General features: G+C 59.7%; 1 protein-coding gene across 1 annotated transcript; it reads left to right on the forward strand.

Moving 5' to 3' along the window:
- The first annotated feature begins 224 nt into the window (after positions 1–224).
- Positions 225–19,301, forward strand: LOC111157397 (matrix metallopeptidase 15). Its single transcript, XM_022518769.1, has 10 exons — positions 225–386; positions 11,696–11,844; positions 12,493–12,621; positions 13,858–14,165; positions 14,483–14,644; positions 15,635–15,888; positions 16,258–16,396; positions 17,305–17,455; positions 17,543–17,658; positions 18,841–19,301. Exons 1-10 carry the CDS (start codon positions 225–227, stop codon positions 19,299–19,301), a joined length of 2,031 nt encoding a protein of 676 aa, XP_022374477.1.
- The last annotated feature ends 1,782 nt before the right edge of the window (positions 19,302–21,083 follow it).

Raw genomic sequence — 21,083 nt, forward strand, 5'->3', positions numbered from 1 at the left:
CCCTCGCGCCCGGACCTGCCCTGCCGGCTTCTCCTCGGGCGTGGGAATTTGCTGAGGGGACCTAAGCGTCTCCGGAGAGGACAAGGACCAAGAGGTCTGCCGCGCGCCCGCCGGGCGGGGAGCCAGGGAGCGTCGCAAGTTTCCGAGCCGCGTGCGGGGCCCCGGCGCCGGCCAGCGGGCGAGCCCTGCGTGCAGCGCGCCCGGCCAGGCGAGGCGCCGAGAGCATGGGCAGCGACCGGAGCGCGCCCGGACGGCCGGGCTGGGCGGTCAGTGTCCTCGGCGGCCGGGAGGCGGCGGCGCGGCCGCGACTGCTGCCGCTGCTCCTGGTGCTTCTGGGCTTCCTGGGCCGCGGCGCGGCGGCGGAGGACGCAGAAGTCAACGCCGAGGTAAGGACGCCCGCCCGGCCCCTCCGCGGCGGGCTGGGGGCTTGGGGGCTTGCGGGAGGGAGCCACGCCCGCGGCCTGGGGCTAGGGGTGGAGGGCGCGGAGACGAGCCCGGGTCCGAGAGAAGGGGGGCGGGGAAGAATGGGGCCAAGCTAGCTGCCCCTCCCCAGCTCGCTCGCTGCAGCGCACCTCATCCCAAATCCTGGAGAGTGTAGGACTCGCACCCCCTCTACCCCTACGGCCCTGCCCCGGGCACTGATCCGCCCCAGCCCGGGTCCCGGGAGTCGCTTCTGCTGCCCCCAGCCCTCGCTCCCCTCCTTCCCTCTCCCCGCGCGACTGATTCCTCGAGAGTCCTGCGGGCGCGCCGTGACGTTCCCTGCGAGTGGGGAGGGGGCGGCCCTGGGGGCCCACGGGCGGAGCGGGCAGCGCTCCTGCCTCGGTAGCCTCTGGTCTGGGTGACAGCGAGCTGCGAGTGTGGCGGGCGGGGAGGGGGGAAGGGGTGCGAACCTCCGAGACAGTAGTCTCGGCTTGCGGAGGCGCTTGGGCGACTTCCTTGGGCTCTTGCGTGGAAGCCGCCCCATGGCCAGGTGGGTCCAAGAGAGACCCTGTCTCCCCCTCGGCGCTTCCTTCCACTAGAGCCCCTACGCCGAGGCCTGGGTTGGAGAGGGCAGACTCCGAACGTGCTTTTATCTGGAGCCCGCCTGACGTCCCTCCCGAGCTCCGTCTCCGGATGGGTCCCGCGAGTGACCAGGCGCGGTCTCCTGGGCATAGAGTGGAGTCCAGCCAGAATCCCCACCATCACACGTCGGCTCCACAGGGTCGCCCAGCGCCGTCCTCCGGAGCACGGACAGTGAGGATACCAGCTCCCTCGCCCCAGCAAAAGCTGGGTCCCTGCTGTCCAGAGTTCTAAGACCCGACTCCCTGCCCGGAAGTAGGAGAGGGGTGCACTAGGCAGGAGTGAGCAGGTGGGAGGAGAAACGCCTCTGTGCTGACCCGGGTAGGCCCTGGCCTCCGTGCCCTTGGGCCGGCCTGGAGCCTCCCACAGCCCGGGCTGTGAGCCTGAGCACCTTCTATTTGCAGCGGGCCGGTGCTCCCTCCCAGCCCCCTGGCGGTTTCCCCACCTCCCCCGGCAGCCTGGGAGATTTTTCCGATGGAAGCCTGCCCTTCCCCGCCCTACTTTAATAAAAGCATGGAGGAAGGGCAGGGAATTCCTCCCGGCTCAAGTTACACCTCCCAACCAGTTCCCCACCTGCTTTGCCCTCCCTCCCTGGCCGGACCAGGGAAAGCTGCGGGGAGCCCAGCTTTGGCTGGAGGTATAGAGGAAGCCCAGCCCATGCCCTGTCCAGCTCCGAGCGCCCACCCCCCCCAACCCCCATTTCACACAGGCGGTCAGGCAGGGGCTTATAGGGAGTTCCTGCTGGTGGGGCTCCCATCCAGGTACTGGGTAGAGAGTGCTTATTAGGCTCACCAGCTACTCTGTAGTGGAGGACCCAAGGATTCCAAGTCAGAGACCACCCTTGAGGAGTTTACAGGCTATTTCAGAATGGCATCTCTGGGGGCACCTAGGTGACTCAGTTGGTTAAGCGACAGCCTTCGGCTCAGGTGATGATCTGGAGTCCCAGGATGGAGTCCTCATCAGGCTCCTAGCTGAACAGGGAGTCTGTTTCTTCCTCTCATGTTCTCTGTCTCTCTCATTCTTTCACAAATAAATAAAATCATTAAAAAAAGAAAGAATGGCATCTCTTCACAGGAACTGGGTGGCCATGCCTGTGAATTGGCATCCTGGATGGCTAGGAGCTGTGGTGCTGGGGCCTGTGGCTGGAAGGGCTTTACTCTCTTTCCTTTGTTTCTGCTCCTCCATCACCCCCCTCCTCTCCCAGCTGCAGGAGTTCCCATAGCCCCGGGCCTGCACTGTTAGCCCTGAGTACCCACAGACCAGAGCCCTAAGCCTGTGGTGGCTCTGGCTAGAAATCTGTGACTGGCCTGTAGACTGTCTCCTGGGGGCAAACCTGGGTTGGGGCATTGCTGGAAGAGACTCTGGATGGTAGAAGGACCCTTGATGTTTGATGTTGGAAGCCAAGGTAGAGACAGATGGGCTGTACCAGCAAATACACTTGGCTTTGGAGTACAGGCTGTTCTTTGAAGTCTGTCGAGTCTGTCCAGATTTGGGCCTAAAAAGTCAAACCGCTTCAGCAACCAGCCCATTTGCCAGGAGGCCATGGGAGAACTGTCCCCAGGCCCATGCTAGCTGAGGACCAGCATCAGAGACTTCTGGGGCTGGCCCTTACCCCAGAACCCCCATAGCTCCAGACTTTAGGTCAGGCCATGGCTGGCACCTTCTCTGAGCAGCCTGACAACTGAACCCAGGCCAGCTCCTCTCCCTTCCCTCTCTGACTCCCAAGACAGAAACCGCAGCAGTTTCACCAGACTAAGGAATCAGGAAACCCGGCGTGTGCTAGGAGCTGGCTCCCACCTGCCACCTGCCAGGCCCCAGCCTGGAGATGGCTATCTTCCTTGGGGGAGCTGCCACCGAGCTACTCTGCCCTGCCCCACTGGCTCCCCGGGATATCAGACCCACGCCCTGCAGGACTTAGGTGCCAGCGACAGCTCCTGGTCTCCCTGCCCTCGGAGTCCAGCCCCCACCCTTCCAGTCCAGGAGTTTGTTTCTGGCTGCAGTACCTAGCCTGCTTATGTGCCTTTTGTGTTCACCAGAGAGTCTCTGGTCCCCCTCCACCCCTTTTAGGCACAACTCGAGGCTCTCAGCCCTGCCCCATGGAGGTGACTCAGCTGCCAGAGTTCACAGGTGTGGTACCACCACCGCTAAATGTGGGCACATCCAGGTGTGCCAAGGTTGAGACTCCCGCACATCTTCCTTGCCCCTAGGTGGTGGCTGAGCAGAATGAGCAAAAAGAGGGGTGCAGGCCAACCCGAATTCTGATTTTGACCTTCAGATCTGACTGGCAAGCCGAAGCCCCAGGCTTCCTGTGTTCCAGTCTCTGCTCACACTTCATGCTGGCCCCTGGGGGTCCCCGCAGGTGCTTTCCTTTTAGTACCCTTTCTTAGATGTGGAGAAGGTGCAGAGGTTCCCTGTGTCCCCCCTCAAATAAAAGGGCTACATGTGAAGGCCCTGTCATTGGGAACCTGCAGAAGTTTCGTCTTCTCCCTCCTGTCTCCACTTTTCAGTCTCTTCTCTTAACTACTCACAGACCACTCCTTTCCACAGTCTCTTTCAAAACCCTGAGAAAACTGGGCTGATTGGCATGGCCAGGGACCTGGTGTCCCACTGGGCCCTGCCCTTCACCCTCAGTCCTCTGCTGGGTCCCAGTGCTGGGGCCGCCCTAGGGTCCAGTTGGTCTGCTGCCTCTGTGCAGAGACAGCCCAGCCCATGCTTGTCTGAATAGCGTATCTGCCTGACCTGCTTATTCTGACCCCTGGACAAAAATGCCTTCCTTTGTCCCAGCCCAAGGAGCAGAAGAAACAGCCTAGAAACACAGCCAGATCCCCCACAGGAGACCTCCTCCAGAACCCCAGCACTCACAGCCTGTCCTCTCTGAGGCCAACTCAGAATGGCAACACTGCAACCCTGGGAGAGACGCGCCCTGGCCAGCACTTGGTTCTGGCCACTTTGAGCCTTGACCAGATGCTCCCTGCCATCGTTCCCTCTGCCCAGCTGGGATTTTGGCTTCTGCCTGAGGCCAGCTGTGGGGGTTGCTGTGGTCACCACGGCCCCCCAGCTCGGTTTATAGTTGGTGCTCTAGACTGAATGTTGGTATACTCCCCCAAGTGTATAGGTTGAAACCTGACTCCCGAAGCGATGGTATTAGGAGGGAGGCCTTTGAGAGGCGATTGGGTCATGAGGATGGAGCCCTCTTGAAGGAGATTAGTGCCCTTATAAAAAGCTGCCTGAGAAAGCTCCCTTGCCCCTTCTACCATGTGAGGGCACAGCAAGAAGTAGGCAGTCCACACCCCAGGAGAGAGCCCTCCCCAGAACCCAGCTGTGCTGGTGCTCTCCTCTTGGACAGCAGGCCTCCAGAGCTGTGAGCAGTGCATGTTACCAGCTGCCCAGTTCATGGTATTTTTGTCACTGCAGCCCAGATAGATCAGGACATTTGGCATCTTCTGTATCATCCCAAGGCTGATGTGGCTCGCATAGCTGGCTGACCAGGAGGGGGCCCAGCCCCATGGCCAGCTCTGCTTTCAGACCAGGGGATGTTGTCTCTGCGGCCGCAGAAGCAGGGAGGGGTTGGGGGCCGTCTGCTCGGGTGCCCTCCACCACACAGGGTCCTGGAGGACCCCACAGATGAGTGTGAGGACCTGGGGCCATGCAGGCGGTAGAACTGTCTGAGCCTGCGGCACCCACAGGTGCCTTCTAGCCGGAGGATCCCCCTGAGTCAGGGCTCCCATGAGGCTGCTCCCCAGAAGGACACTGGTTCCAGGGGGTGCCTGGAGACCAGGGGCTGTGGACTGGGCCCTTTGGGGAGGTAGCCCAGATTGCTGTATCCCCAGCAAGAAGAGCATAGGCATACAAGCTGGGCTTGGATCAGAGAGACAAAGAAGGATGCCTCTTACCAGATCCCATGCCCCTCGTGGGAACAGCAGGAAATGAGCAAACTCAAACTCAAAGAGACAAGTCAATCTGACAGCTGGACAGACAGATGAAGACCTGGGGGCCAGCCGTCACCCAGCCTGTGGAGATGCTTCCCATCCTACTGCCCTGATGGTCAAACTGCCCGCACTGGGAGGCCAGGTGTGGAGCAGTTTTCCAGGGCTGGCCCTTAGCCCTGAGAACTACCTTGTCCTCCCAGGACTGGTGGCCACCCCGGGGGCTGGGGTGAGAGTCCAGCTTCACGTGGAGCATTTAGGAGCATGGCACTGGGTACACAGGAAGCACTTGCAAAATGGTGGCCAAACAGTGACAGTGAACACAGGTGGCATCTGCTGTTGTGTGCTGGGCAAAGGCTGCAAGGGGCCATCCTGGGGGGACCCCGCGGGGCTGGAGCCAAGTGGGAAGGAGGTTGTAGAGGTGGGGCCAGAGCTGCCCTTGGCCATCCCCCCGCCTATCCAGCCACCCAGGCTTTGCCCCATAAGCAGCCCTATGGACACCAGTAACACCTACAGTAGAGTTTCTGACCCCCAGGTCTTCTTCATCTGTCTGTCCAGCTGTCAGATTGACTTGGCTCTTGGAGGCCCCAAGGCCTGGCTCTCAGCCAGCCCCGGAAACCACTAGCAAACAAGACACATTCACCCCACCCACTGGCCGAAGGACCGAAGGACCAAAGGACCCATCGGTTCTTCCCTCCAGGTTAAGGACTGCAGGAGCCAGCTGGGAGGGGGCAGGGTAAAGAAACCCAGGAATTCAAGCAACCACCTCCTTTCTGCTCCCCTGGCTGGGCATCCCGCACCCGTAGCCCCTTCCCCAGCTGCATCCTTCAGGTAGTGGGGGAGGACAGCTTGAGCCCCAAATAAGCAAGTGTGTTCTTCTGGAACTGCTAAAATACGGACCATGCTGCCTCCAAAAGGTAAAGGATCCACCAAGGACAGGAGGCCTGGCTTGGTGCCCCCTCTCCTCACTGGCCTTGCGTCTGTGTCGTCTGTGCTATCATCCCTGCGTGGCGGGAAGGGAGTGATAATATTGACTCCTCTTTGCAAGGAAGGAACTCAAGTTTAATCAGCCCCTTCCAGTGCTCAAAGGCCTGTTACATGGACAAGCAGTCAGGACCCAGGGGTGGGTGTCCCCAGGAGGCAGATTTCCGCTCAGCCTAAGGAGCAGCTTTCCAATAGTCACTGATGCCCAAAGTCAGAATGGGCTACGTTGGGGGCAGTGGGCACCCCATCTCTGCAGGGGTGCAGGTTGGAAGGGTCCTGGGCCCCACCATGGTCCATAGAAGCTTCAGCGAGGGAGCTGGATTCGAAGGCCCTGATGTCTTCTTCAGACTGAGGCTGGACAAGTCTAGGGCTGGGTTGGGTAGTCTAGCTGGTGCATGGGCTCTGGGCTCAGCTTCCCCGGAGATGGGGGGCGCCCAGGGTGCATGACTGGCGTCTGAAGGGACCGTGGTGGCCCAGGACCACAAATCTCTCTACGAGCTGGCTCTGTGCCTGCCAGGGAGTGCAGAGCCAGGCGAGGCCTTGGCCTGCTCCCAGGAGCCCACAGACCCGGATACGGAATAAGGGGAACGAGCACGATGAGGAGCTCACACCACCGAAGGTTCGGTCCGTCACCGGCAGCCCTGACAAGATGCCATTTATGCCAGGCTGGCAGGGTCTGCTTGGACTGCAGAGGGAGCTGGGATGACAGCAGCAGAGCCTCCCGGAGATCCTGCTTATCGCTCAGGGTCCGATAAGGCCGTGGGCGGGGCCAGGCAATCTGAGGCCCAGGGAGAGGGGGAGCTGGCTGTGGCGGCGGTGGCAGCGGGCCGCTCCCCCTCCCCCCACTCCCACTTAATGCACAATATTGATCCGCAGCGCCTTCTCAGACATACCCTCCCCGTAGGCCTGCCTTGGCATTGTCTCAGCAGTTCTGGGGGGCAGCCCTGCCGACATGGCCCCGCGCCCAGACCCAGCTGGAGAGGTGGAGTGTGGGGAGGGTTAGCCGCCCTCCCCCAGTGCTGTGCTGGGCCAGAGGCTTGTGCGGCTTCACAAGCGGCCCAGGCCCGTAATACTGCTTGTGGGCTCCAGTTCTAGCCAGACAGCTGTGTGACCCTGGGTGGGCCACTCGCCCTCTCTGAACCTCATTAGCTGTACAGTGGGAATGGGGTCCTTGTGAGCATTGAATGGGATGACTAGAGTCAACTGCCCGGTCCACGGCAGGTTCTCAGCCTGCCGCTATGCTTATGGCCTTTCCTCTGGGCAAGAGGGCCAGGAATCTGCCCTCAGACTCCTGACGGCCCCACGTTTCCTTACTGGGGCTAGCCACTCACCTGAAGCAGCTCTACATACCTTTTTTTTTTTTTTAAGATTTTATTTATTTATTTGACAGAGATCACAAGTAGGCAGAGGTGGGGAGGGAAGCAGGCTCCCTGCTGAGTAGGGAGCCCAATGTGGGACTCCATCCCAGGACCCTGGGATCATGACCTGAGCTGAAGACAGAGGCTTTAACCCACTGAGCCACCCAGGTGCCCCTACATACTTTTTTTTTTTTTTTTTTTAAGATTTTATTATTTGAGAGAGAGAGAAAGCATTGGGGGGAGGGGAAGAGGGAAGAAACAGACTCCCCACTGAACAAGGAGCCCCTGAGATCATGACCTGAGCTAAAGGCAGCCACTTAACCTACTGAGCCACCAGGGACCCCACATCTATACGTACTTATGGGATGGCAGCCCAGGAAAGAAATGGCTAGAAGAACCGGGGTAGGTGGGGTCTCTCTGCATGGTCCCTGGAGATCTCTTCAGAACCGTCCCTGCCTCCCACGAACAGTGGCTCTCATAGAGCAGCTCCCCCTACTTTGCTGCTTCCTGACTGGGCTGTGCCACAGTTTCCCCACCTATGAGACTGGTTAATGAGGAAGAAAAGGAGGCTACTTTTGTAAAGGACAGAGTTTACAGTCACCAGTAAGAACAGCAGGGGCTTGAACACAGTCCCTCCCCAAGTTCGAGACTTTGGGAATCACAACTCCCTTTTGGTCTGTGGCAGCACAGCACATCAGCAAGCTGGGGCTTCAGGGGTGCAGGCAGCCCCTGTCACAAGCCTGTGCACCCCAATCCTGTGCTCTTTTCCCTCCACGTCCTCGCCTCCTAGGTTTGTCACCCTTGGTTCCGGCAGGAGGGTAGAGAGAAAAACCCTCCCAGGGATGGGAAGAGCCCGCACAGCCCTACCGGTGGTGCAGACTGATGGGCACTTGGCAGTCAGCGCTGAGCACAAGTTTGCCACAGTCAGGCAGGCTCCAGCAGCTTTTGCGCCCCGTTCTCTGGGAATCGGCTGCTCGGGGCCCAGGCCGCATATCTGCCCCCTGCCATCACGTGCCATTGCTCCCCGGCCTGGCTTCTCATCCTGGTCATGGGCCAAGGGCATTGGTCACCAGGAGACTGAGGGCTCAAGGGTGGGCTGATTATGAGATAGAAGTTCTTGGCCTCCCCGAGACCCCAAGGGTAGTTGTCTGTGGGGAGGAGGGTCCACAGGAACCCATGGGACCTTCCTGTCGGCCCCTGAGCTGCCCCCAGGAGTGAAAGGCCCTATTGGCTGGGCTGGGCTCTGGAGATCTTCACTGCAGACGGGCTCAGCTCCCCTGCCTTCCTCTCCCCAGGGCCCCAGTCTGAGCCTCCCCTGCCTGCCCTTCTCCTGTCACTGCAGACACCACTAATCAGCCCCTTGGTGGCCCGTGATTGCGCTCCCTGAGATATTTTTACCTTATGCAAATAGGCAATGTACGGGCGCCCTCCTCCATCAGCAGGCGGCTCCGCCTCTCCCCCTCCTCCTCTCATTGCCAGAGCTGGCCTGGCATCACCGCCTGGCCTTCCTGGTCTGCCCCAGCGTCTTGGGAAACTGCCCATTACAGGCAGTGGGCTTCCCACCCTGTCCCTTCCATACACTTAGAGCCTCAGGAGAGGTTTCCTGTGCTTGGGAAGAACAGGGAAGGAGACCTTGGCTAGAGAGGGGAGGAGGGTCACTAGGGGGGGTGTGTGCCTCCGGCACGCCTGCTTCCCACTGCTGCTCTGCCCTTACCTGAGGCTGCCTGGCACTCAGGCCCTTCAATTCTTGGGAGAGGCAAAAGGCTGCTGTTCCAGGGACAACCGACAGGCCTCCATCATTAATAATACACTTACTGGGGCGCCTGGGTGGCTCAGTGGGTTAAGGCCTCTGCCTTTGGCTCAGGTCAGGGTCTCAGGGTCCTGGGATCGAGCCCCGCATTGGGCTCTCTGCTCAGCAGGGAGCCTGTTTCCGCCCCCCCTCTCTATCTGCCTCTCTGCCTACTTGTGAACTCTCTCCCTCTCTCTGTCAAATAAATAAATAAAAACCTTTAAAAAAAAAATAATACACTTACTGAGCCCCTTTCCCTACCCGGCACCTTGCCACGCAGGAGTGTGGACCCCCAGCGAACCCTCCCAGAAATCTGGGTGATGAGGCAGGTCCTGGTCAGGCCCACCCTGGAAGTGGGATTTTTACCTCTGCAAGTTCCTCCTCCCCAATGCTTCTTGGAGGCCAGCGGCTGGGGTCAGACAGCCAGCCAGCTGAGCCCTACAGGCGCCTCCAGCTCCTCACTGTCCCAGGGCAGGGGAGCTGCTCCAGGACAGACACTCCCCCCCTGAATGCCCAGGGCTCTGCGGTCGGCTCCTGCCTCCTCTTCTATCTGATGCGGTTTTCATTAAATGCAGCACTTACTTGATGAGTTTGATTTTTTTTTTTTTAACAGCACTAACTTGTAGCCTCTTTATGCACCTGGAAATAAATAAAAATGTGGCGGTCTTAAAAAAAAAAAATTAGTCTGATGACAGCCTAAAGCACAGGAGGCATGCAGCCACACCTCAGAGGTGTCTGGGCCAGAATCTGTCCCCCACTCTGTCACTGGAGCTGATGGTTATTTCCCAGCTCTGTGTCCCTGCCTCCTTGTTCAGTGGCCATTTCCTAGGGCCTGGGAGGCCTGGAAGCTGGGGCTGGGCATCTGTCCATGCCACCCTCTTTGGCTCAGCAGCCACTCCATCCAGCGCGGCCACCTGCGCACCACTGAGCCAGCTGTGGGGACCACCCAGTCATGTCAGGGGGATGGTAGGTGGCACTGAGGGAGCAAGTCCTTGAGGAGTTAGATTTGATGCTGGTGGCAGACAGACATGGGTGTGGCCCTGGCCAGCTGACACAGGGCTGTTGGTCCACGGCAACCACCATATCTGGCCATCATCCTGCCTTCTGGGACTTCGATGTGCAGCTTTAACCTTCCAGAGCCTCACAGAGAGCAGGCCGCAGATGCCCTCACCCTGGCGGCCCCCAGAGACCCAGGGCGGGCCAGGAAAGGTATGAAGGACACTTCCATGGGGCCAAAGCCCACAGCAGTCCCTGGCCTCTGTGTTCACCAGCAGCCTCGTGTGGTGGTCACCATGTTCTCACGGCCAGGATGAATTCTTAGCACAGTTCAGCTTGGCTCCTCGGGGATCCCATTCTCCAGTTGTGACTGTGACGGGCATGTCTGCTCACAGACTTGCAGGCGTGAATCCCTCCCTCTGTGGGAACACCTGGTCTCCCCAGGAGCCTGGAAGCCCCTGGAGGTCAGCACACTCTCTCGAGGTCCTCCACAGCCTCCAGCTGGCGGTGTCTGGCACAGAAACACTTGGCAGGAGGTGGGGGTGGGTGGATGGATGGACAGATGGATAGATGGAGGAAAAGACATTCTAGAAGGCTGTGGAAGGGGATGGGCACCCCTGTTGTGTGCCAGCTGCTTTTCCCAGGGCTGCCCCGTTGTTACCTGAGAAAACTCAGTCCCGGTGAAAACAAAGTGTTTGTGGCAAAGCAGGGACTGAACTTCGGGTCTCCTGTCTCACCCTGCTGGGCCCGGGTGGGCTGCCTGAATCCATCTGCTCTTCTTCTGGGGCTTACGATCTCCAGGGGAGCAGCACCAAGGGGCCAGTTTTCCTACTTGGTGCGACTTCAAGAGGTTCTGAACTCCTCAGGGTCCCCAGTGGTCTACCAGGAGTGGTAGGGAGCTTCCCTGGAGCAGCCAGTACAAAGATAAGGACAGCTACTGTGGACTGTCCTCATGGACGCGGTTTCCATCCTAACAGGGGAAGACAAACAATAAACACCGGAAGTGGAATATATAATGTGTTAGACGACAAGTACAGGGAAGGACGAGAGGGGATCCAGGGCACGCAGATGGGGGGGGGTCTTTTTTTAACATTGTGTTGTCAGAGAATACCCCTCCAACAAAGTGAGGTGAAAGCAGAGACTGAGGAAAATAGGGTGGGAGCCATACAGATGTCTGAGAGAGAGCGTTTGGGCAGCAAGAACAGCGCGTGCGAAGGCCCTGAGGCAGCAGTGTGACCATCTGGGGGCGGGTGGGAGGAGTGAGGGCTGAGGGCTGAGGCAGGGGCAGGTAAGGAGGGCCTGGCAGCTCCCGTAAGAACTGGCTTTTCCTCTGAGCTGGAAAGTCTTTGAAAGATTCTAAGCAGAAGCGGAAGATTGACCAGACCTGACTGTAAAGGCCTTTTGTTCTGCTCTTGCGTGAGAACAGACTGTAGGAGGTGGGAATGGAGAGAGCAGTCCAGAGGCTCACACGGTCCCTGCAGCAGGAGGGGGTGGCGGCCACGGTGGGCGGACGTGGGATGCAGGCTGTGTTTAGAGGTAGCAACGCTAGATATGCTGACCCAGGGGTGGCCTCTTCTTTGCAGAACTGGCTGAGGCTCTACGGCTACCTGCCCCAGCCAAGCCGTCACATGTCCACCATGCGCTCCGCCCAGATGCTGGCCTCGGCCCTGGCTGAGATGCAGCGCTTCTATGGGATTCCCGTCACGGGCGTGCTCGACGAAGAAACCCAGGCGTGAGTGCCTCCGCCGGGCCCTCCTCCTGGCCTGCTCTGACAGGGGTTTGGCAGGTGGAGTTTCCAGAACCGAGTGGCCTAGATAAGAAATGGCGATTGGTCTGGTCTTCCCTGCTCATTCTGATCGCCTGGGCAAGCCTGCCCGAAGCTCTGTGTCCAGAAAGCTGAGGCGACGGGCTGGGCAGCAAGGAGCGCAGGATTAGTGATGCCTGCCACAGGCACGGGGATGGGGAGGAGCGGCACGGGGGCCCTGGCTGGGGCATCCTCGCTAGGCCTCGGCTCTGCGCTGAACCTGACAAAGGTGACAGGACCCAAAGTCACATTCTTGAGCATGCACTGAGCATAATGTATCACGGACACAGGGCCTCGGGGGTAACTCTCCCATTCCTGGGTGATACCGGTGAGAAGGGGATCACCTTCGTGGAGTCCCCTCTGGGCACTCGGTCTTCCAGTCTGAGGTCAACCTGCCTGTTTTTCTGATGAGGAAATTGAAGTGCAGAGATTGTCCCCCACACCCATACAGAGGCAGCTGGAGGCCAAAGGCAAAAGGGTGGTAGAAGAAGGTGGACTGCCTGGAAGAGGCAGAGCCCAAACAGACAGGCACAGGGAGGAAGGCTCCGGGCTTACCCCTCTGTATCCGTGACGCAGGTGGATGAAGAGACCCCGCTGTGGGGTGCCAGACCAGTTTGGGGTGCGCGTGAAAGCCAACCTGCGACGGCGGCGGAAACGCTATGCCCTCACGGGGAGGAAGTGGAACAACCACCACCTGACCTTCAGGTAGGCACCGAGGCTCAGCCCTCCCACAGCACCGGCCGGAGACAGCTCGCTCCTCTCCCCATGCTGGCTGAGGCCTCAGGCTTCATAGTGGGCTTGTCTGGAAGGCTTCCTTTCCCAGAAGCCCACCCCAGGGTGCCCAGCATAGACTGTCCGACCTGCTCCCATGCTGACAAGATCAGCTGCACTTCCTAGGCAGTCTTCCCCCAGGGAAGGTCAGGACCCTTGGAGCTGCTTCCGCTCTGTCCTCCTTCCCTCCCGGATCCCCACCCCAACCCGCCAGCAGTGGAGGGCTGACTGCAGAGCTGGGGGCCTCTGCGGTGCCTGGCACATGGGGCTTCAGGCATCTAAGGGGTGGGGGGGGTGGCAAGGTGTTGGAATCTGGCATTTGCCAAGTGGGCAGCAGCAAGTCCCTTACAAAAACCCTGGTCTGCGCACCCATCTTTGGTGAGAAGCCCCCTCTGAGCCCTGAGCCACGGAGCAGTCCCCAAGGACTCCTCTTCGTGTTTCAGTCCAGCCACAACCCCATTCGCAGCTCTATCTCCCCCAGGCCCCCAGAGCGACGTCATGGCCCAACCAGCTTTTCATGGAGATCTGTCCAGCACACAGAAGCTTAATCTGATTCATGTGGGTGATACCAGGCCTCCTCCTGCCTTTATCACGTGCAGACTCAGGGGCCGCTTGCTTTCTCCATCAGCTCATTCTTATCATCCTCCCAGCTCCCCAGGATGAGAGCACGACTCTCCTTTTCCCATTTTACAGATGCAGAACTGAAATACAGAAAGACGAAGTGGCCTGCCCAAGGTCATGTAGGTCATGTCAGAGCCCGGCCTTGAACTCAGGACAGCCTGAGCCTGAAGTCCAATAATCAGAACCGCTTGGCCCGTGTTTTCTAAACCTCAGCCATTTGTCTCCAAACTGTCTAGTTCTTTCTCTTAGCTACAGGGCACCTGTTCTCTTATTTGCTTCATGGTTTTATTTAAGCGAATTGGACACTGTACAACCTTACTTAATGATATCTCATGAACTCCCGGGTTTGACGTATTAGTTCTCTTTTCCAGATTCACATCAGAGCAAACTAATGGTTGGTATTGACAGGCACTGTAGGTAAACCAGCTGAGAACTTAGGCGTGTCTCTTGGGACCGTGTATCTTCACCCCCACCTAGTGGGTGCTAGCAGTGGACAGTGGAATCCAGTAGGCCCTGAGTTCACTCCCTTGTTTCCCGGCCCAACTGCAGCGTCCAGAACTACACAGAGAAGCTGGGATGGTACCACTCACTGGAGGCAGTGCGGAGGGCCTTCCGCGTGTGGGAGCAGGCCACGCCCCTGGTCTTCCAGGAGGTGCCCTACGAGGACATTCGGCTGCGGCGGCAGAAGGAGGCTGACATCATGGTACTCTTTGCCTCCGGTTTCCACGGCGACAGCTCACCATTTGACGGCACAGGGGGCTTTCTGGCCCACGCCTATTTCCCTGGCCCTGGTCTGGGCGGAGATACCCATTTCGATGCAGATGAGCCCTGGACCTTCTCCAGCACTGACCTGCATGGTGAGGACACCAGGCCAGGGCAGGGCAGGGGAGGCAGAGGTGGCACTGGGCATTGCCCTCTGAGCCTGTTTAGCAGCTACAGGGTTGGGAGGGGAGAACTTCCCTCGGAAGTTCTCTGGAGCACTGACCCTCCATCTCAGTCAGTTGTCCCATGATCTCTAAGGGATGGTAGGGAAGCAAAGGGATCATTGTACCCATTTCCCAGGTGGGGAAGCTTGAGCCCCAGCAGTCAGAGCAGCTCAGCCTCTCCTAAATTGGCAGAAGGGCCAGCTCTCTGATGGCCACAGAGCTGACTGTGCTGCCTGTCCCCACTGCAGGGAACAGTCTCTTCCTGGTGGCAGTGCATGAGCTGGGCCATGCCCTAGGGTTGGAGCACTCTAGCAACCCCAGTGCCATCATGGCGCCCTTCTACCAGTGGATGGACACCGACAGCTTCCAGCTGCCCGAGGACGACCTCCGGGGCATCCAGCAGCTCTACGGTGAGTGGGCAGCATGGGTATGGCCCGGGGGCTCTGCACACCAGTTTTCGACTCCCCACCGGACAAGGCATAGGTACCACCAGTAACCCTGTTTTGTAGATGAGGAAACAGGCCCAGAGAGCATTAGTGACTTGTCCACATCACTCAGTGAGTAACTGATGGGGCTAGAAATCACACCCAGGGCTGGGCAGCTCCAGGCCCTGGGCCCTCATGGTGACTCCAGGCTGGGATCCCCAAAGCCCCTCATTGACCCCTCTTTCCTCTTCAGGGTCAATGGTATTCTTATTAGATTGGGCATGCCCCTGCAGTCCCAGACCCCATTCTTCCCCGTTTGCTCCCAATCCCAGCCTGTCCCAGGTTCTCCAGGCAGTGTTGTTGGCTTTTCACTGCGCAGTGGCTTGAGGCAGGTGACACCCCCTCCACCCAGGCCTCACCCGAGGTCTCCAGTGGTAAGGTCTCCTGAGGACCAGTTCTGTGGGTCAGAGCCTATGTTCAGTGCCCCACTGAGCCCCTTTTTAGGGCTGGCAGTGTTGGCCCTGCTGGGCAGGTGACAGACACTCCTTTACAGACATCCCGGCAAACTGGCAAAGAGATGGGCCCTTGGCAGAGGTCACAGAGCCATGTTCTTGCCTCTGCATGTGTCCCCTACTTCCTGGTCCACTGAAGCAGGCTAGTGCCCTGAGGGGAATGTCCGCAAGGGAACGTGGACTCGGGCAGCCTCAGGGACACAGTGACCCATGTCCAGTGTGGGGAGGTCGAGGAGGGGGCTGTATGGAGGAGGATGGAGGTCCTGAGTGTGATGGCTGGTGTGGGGGAGGAGTCTGCTGTGAAGAGACGGGGACTTGCACCTGACTAAGCCTACCACCAAGGCAAATGTCCCTCTGGGCTGGGGGCCCCAGGGTCCCCTGGTTCTAAGTAGGAGAACCTGGCATTCAGGCTGGGTTCTGGGGCTACCTGCTGACTTCCCACTCCCCCCACCCTGCTCTGCAGGCACCCCGGATGGCCAGCCACAGCCCACCCGGCCTCTGCCCACTGTGACTCCCCGGCGACCAGGCCGGCCAGATCATCGGCCCCCCAGACCCCCCCAGCCACCACCCCCAGGTGGGAAGCCGAAGCGGCCCCCAAAGCCAGGCCCCCCAGCCCAGCCCCGAGCCACGGAACGGCCTGACCAGTATGGCCCCAACATCTGCGACGGGGACTTTGACACAGTAGCCATGCTGCGTGGGGAGATGTTCGTGTTCAAGGTCTGGCCCCTGCCCATGCCTCCCTAGCCCCTTGGCCCCATCTCAGAGCAGGAGGGCAAGCCCTACATCCCATTCCAGGAGCCTTTCCTCACCTGGCTGCCCAGACATCCCCACCCCTCCTTCACTGAGCAGCCTATGGGGAGCCATCAGACCCTAGACCAAGAAGACACCAGCCTGAGGGACAAGGGGCCTGGCCAGGGTGACACAGACATGCAGTGGCCTGTGCCCCGCCCAAGGCTCCCTTCCCAGGGCTGCCCTGGTCTTCTGAGCTACCCCTCCAGATCTCCCTGACTGGGAAGGGGTGGATCAAGGAGAGGCCTCTCCCAGGATGAGGCTTGCTCTGCCCACTCACACACACGCCCTCCCCAGGGCCGCTGGTTCTGGCGGGTTCGGCACAACCGTGTCTTGGACAACTATCCCATGCCCATCGGTCACTTCTGGCGTGGCCTGCCCAGTGACATCAGTGCTGCCTACGAGCGCCAAGATGGACGTTTTGTCTTCTTTAAAGGTAGGTTTCGGTAGTGGGAGCCCTGGGCACCCTTCCTGCCCTGGCCTGGCCTCCAACCCAATGGGCCTGAGGGAGGAGGAGAGCAAAGGGCTACGTTTCACGTGTCATCCTATTGTCCACTGTGGGGGAGATGCATCAAGGCCAAGGGAGGGGTGGGGGAAGGTAGATGGAAACCAGGAGACACCTGAGGCCCTGGGGGCCAGAAGCTGCTCCGACTGGAGGCGAGCTGCCCATCCTCTGCAGCATGGGGACTCCGCATCGGTTCCCTCCTTCCTTGCCTCTTGTGCCTTCAGCAGCCCCTCCTCATAAGAACAGATCCCCCGAGCCCAGGGCAGGATTTCTGGGGTCTGCCGGCAGGGACAATGGAGCTCCCTACTGCCAGCCCTTCCTTTGGGGCCTGCTGCCCTGGGGAGGGCCTCCAGGGCAGTACCCCTGACGAATGAGCTGTGTCCCCAGCCCCCCTGCCAGCCTTAGCCCACGCTAAAAGCCCCTGAGAGGCCAGACAGGGCTCCCCCTCTTCCTCTGTACAAGAACTGTTTATGGGGGTGGGATGGATGTTCACACGGGAATGCAGGCCATTTATAGTGTGACAGGTGTGTGCACAAATGTGAGTGACTTGTACATGTGTAAGTATGTCGCAGGTGCCCATGAGTTCCAAGTGCATGTACACGCAAGTGAGTTGCATTGTGTGTTATCTTGGGTGTGTATAGGGGTCAGTGCCTATCCTGTGTAAAAGGGTGTGTATGATTGTGTGGTGTATGTGTGTACATGCATGTGTCATATGTATGTGGTGAGTGTGGCTGTGGATGTGAATGGATTTGTGGGCCCAGGATAGCACGCCCCATGTCCCCTCCCCATGCATGCCCCCCAGCCCCCAACCTGTCCTCACCCACCTCCCCCTCCCTCAGGTGACCGCTACTGGCTCTTCCGAGAAGCAAACCTGGAGCCTGGCTACCCTCAGCCACTGACCAGCTATGGCCTGGGCATCCCCTATGACCGCATTGACACGGCCATCTGGTGGGAACCCACAGGTCACACCTTCTTCTTCCAGGAGGACAGGTGAGCACCCCCTTCCCTAAAGGGAGAAGGCTCCAGTCCAACCCCCCCACCCAGAGAGAACCCACAGCCTGGTGCTTTTGGTCCCAGGTACTGGCGCTTCAATGAGGAGACGCAGCGTGGAGACCCCGGCTACCCCAAGCCCATCAGTGTCTGGCAAGGGATCCCTACGTCCCCCAAAGGGGCCTTCCTGAGCAACGATGCAGGTATCGGGGCCCATCCCCTGCAGCCTGCCTAGCACTCACCATCCCCCCCTTCTCCACACCCAGGACTCACCAGCATTGCGATGGCTGGTATGGGGGACACTGCTGTGGCAGGCCCCAGGCCGGGGGCCTCCAGAGCGTGACTCTCTTGACCCTTCCTGCATTGTCTCCAACCCCTTTTTACAGACAGTCAAACTAAACCATAGAATTTAAGGGCCCCAAGTCCCTCCGCAAGGGAGTTGGAGAATCGAGTCCAACCGGGGTCTGCCTGTGTCCAGAACTGGCGCTCGTAATGGCCTTGCTCCCTACAGAGTCCAGCTAGGCCTGGGCAGCCCACAGGGAGCTTGAAGTGTGTGTGTGTGGGGGTGAGCTTGGCTCAGGGCGATGGAAGGCTAGGGTCCTCCCAGGATGCCCACTTTCCTGCCTGGAAGGAAGCCTGACCTCTGTCACTATAATTGAGCAACAGGGAGGGAACTGCGGCTTTTATTTCTCCAGTGGGGTCTCTGGCAATCTAGAGAAAAACCATTAGTCTTGGTTTCCCGGTTCCAGGTTCTTGGGCTCAGGGGAGACCCTGCTGGCTCTGCCGGAAAGCCAGTGCTTAGGCCAGGCACGTGGCATTTGTGTATGATGGCATCACTCTGCAGCCACTCCGATCTCATTGTGTCCAGCAGAATATGGACTCACCCCTCATTCAGAACTGACCCTTCCTGGGGCTGATGGGGTGTGGGCAAAGTGCCCAAGGCTGCGGAGCTTGTCCAAGGCAGCGCTGGGCTCTGTTCCAGCCCAAGGCTGCAGGCTGGCTGTGTGGCCTTGAGCAAGACACTGGCCTCTCTGGTATGGGATGAAGCCAGTCCTGGGACAGTATGGCAGGGACCCCTGACTGTAGCCCAGGTGACCCAGCCGGCTGCAAGACCCTTCCATGTACCACCTGTGTCAATGTCAGCCCAGCCAGGAAGCAGGGGAAGCAGAGTGGGGCCCTCGACCCAAACCTGCCCCTCTCTGAGCCCCCATCTGGCTCCTCTATGCTGGGAGGGGACAGATTTGAAAATGATCAGGCTGGCAGGTGAGAAGGAGGGTACTTTAAAGCCAGGGTGCCTCCAACATGTCCTGGTCTTCTTTGAGGGTCTGGGGCTGGTGGTGGAGGTGGAGCCTGACATTGCTCATCCCTGCTTCCCCGCCCCGCAGCCTACACATACTTCTACAAGGGCACCAAGTACTGGAAGTTCGACAACGAGCGCCTGCGGATGGAGCCAGGCTACCCCAAATCCATCCTGCGGGACTTCATGGGCTGCCAAGAACACGTGGAGCCGGGACCCCGATGGCCCGACGTGGCTCGTCCACCCTTCAACCCCGACGGGGGTGCAGAGCCCGGGGCGGGCGGGGACGGCGAGGAGGGCGAGGAGGAGGGGGGCGAGGCTGGCGGCGCGGGGGACTTCGGGGATGGGACCGACGCGGACGGGGGCAGCCGCGTGGTGGTACAGATGGAGGAGGTCACGCGGACGGTGAACATGGTGCTGGTGCTGGTGCCGCCCATGCTGCTGCTGCTGTGCGTCCTGGGGCTCACGTACGCGCTGGTGCAGATGCAGCGCAAGGGCGCGCCGCGCGTTCTCCTCTACTGCAAGCGCTCCCTGCAGGAGTGGGTCTGAGCCGCAGCGCTGCCCTCCTGCTGCGCACGGTGCTAAGGGGGCGGTGGCTGGCGGGATCCAGGCTTCTCCGACGGCTGGGTGGGGGTGCACCAAGCCAGAGCCTTCCAGGGCTCCCTCAGCCCCTGGGTGGGGGCCTCGCCAGGCCCTCCAACCTCCCTGCCAGCCCTGCCCCAGCCCTGCCCCGATGTTTATTTATGCCCAGCTTTTGTTGGGTTTTTTGTTTTGTTTTTGTTTTTGTTTTTGCACACTAATTGAGTATTTGTTTCTACTTTGCTGACCCGGAGCAGCGGTCCCTCAGGGCAGGGGTTAGAGCTTTCTACAAATAGTTCTGTTCCGGACAGGGAATGAGCCGGTTTCGCCGCCCTACCCAACAACACCTCTGCCTTGGCCACAGCCAGGGAAGCAGAGGGTCAGAAGGCCTAGCTGGAAAGTGGCTTAAAGGTTTCTGAGGTTCTTTCCCGTCTTGGGCCCTCCTCAGCCTGAGCTGGCTTTGGAGACTGGTGGGGTCTGTGGTCTCCACCCACCCAAATCTCTGCCTTGGGAAGAGCTTTCCCCCAGGGGCAGCCCCAGGGCCCAGGGGACAGAAGGGTAAGGTGGCCTACTGGCCATGAGTCATGTGGAGTTTTGAGTCCTTCCCTGCTCACCCCTCTCAACCCGTTACCCAGGCTTCTCGTACCTAAGATGCCTACCCTGGCCCTACTCAGTCAAGGGGCCCACAGTCCCCAGTGCTCACACACCCCTTGAGCCTACAGAAGAGGCCCTGGACCTGCCTTACCAAGGACCAAAGGGGGTCTGCCAAGGCCTCTCCACCCAGGGACCTCACCCCCCCAGGCTGGGCTTCCAGCCCCCGTCCACTCCTATCTGAGCTATGACCCACCTGGGCTCCTTCCCTGGGTTTCCTCCCACTCTCCCTCACCCACACCACCGTCCTCAGGGGTCTCAGAATCCCACGAGCCTCAGGCACCTGCTGCCAGGCTCCCAGCTGTCCCAGGAGGACAGGGGGCTGATGGGTGCCCACAGCCCACCACGCATGCGGCATAGGGGTTCCTCCCCTTCAGCTCCCAGTCTCCCAGGGCACTAGGAGGAGGGACACTGGTGGACAGAGGCCAGCAGCTCTTTCCCTCACACAGACTTGTGGGATGCAGTTGCAGAGTCTCTAAAGGAGCCCACTGTGGCCTGCAGACTCCCCTTCTCCTTGGCTCAGCCCCAAGGGCAGGGACACTTCCTCCTTTTCCCTCCCAAAGTAAGCAGGAGGCAAGGCTGCTGTGGAAATGGTACTGTACAGCCGGCTCCGTCCCCTCTGCTTCCCCTCAGCCCTGAGCAAGCACGTCTGCCACCCAGATCCCCGACTCCTGAGGGAGGGGTATCTCATGCACTGGCCTGGAGTGTGGATCCAGCAGCTTGCTCCCCACTCCGTCCTCAGAACCGGAGAGCCAGCCAAGGGATGGAGGGCAGTGTCTACCCCCATACATTTCTTTCTGTAAATATTCTGCACTGATTAAATTGTACAGCTGGCAAGCGTGGCCTCCTTTGTAAGAGGCCCTGGGCCGGAGCCTATGGCTGGAGGGGTTGCGGGTGACAGGAGTGAGTCCAGGCTATGATGAGGGTACCTGCCCTCCATGCTGAAGAGACCTTGTTCCCGGTTCTATGGGGCCTCCTTCCCAGTGGCCCACTGGGAGGGGCAGAGCTCAGAGGAAGAGTGAGGGGTGGCTGCCCTTCACAGACCAGAGGCAGGTGGGGCAGGGGACCTGGGTTGACCCGGCTGAGGAGGGACAGAGAAAG

Source organism: Enhydra lutris, unplaced genomic scaffold, assembly GCF_002288905.1.
Source record: "Enhydra lutris kenyoni isolate GAN:26980312 unplaced genomic scaffold, ASM228890v2 scaffoldscaffold54, whole genome shotgun sequence".
NCBI lineage: Eukaryota > Metazoa > Chordata > Mammalia > Carnivora > Mustelidae > Enhydra > Enhydra lutris.

Coding starts and splice junctions, on each gene's coding strand:
- LOC111157397 (XM_022518769.1), top strand. CDS start 225: ATGGGCAGCGACCGGAGCGCGCCCGGACGGCCGGGCTGGGCGGTCAGT. Junction 387..11,695: donor ACGCAGAAGTCAACGCCGAG/GTAAGGACGCCC, acceptor TCTTCTTTGCAG/AACTGGCTGAGGCTCTACGG. Junction 17,659..18,840: donor CTTCCTGAGCAACGATGCAG/GTATCGGGGCCC, acceptor CCCGCCCCGCAG/CCTACACATACTTCTACAAG.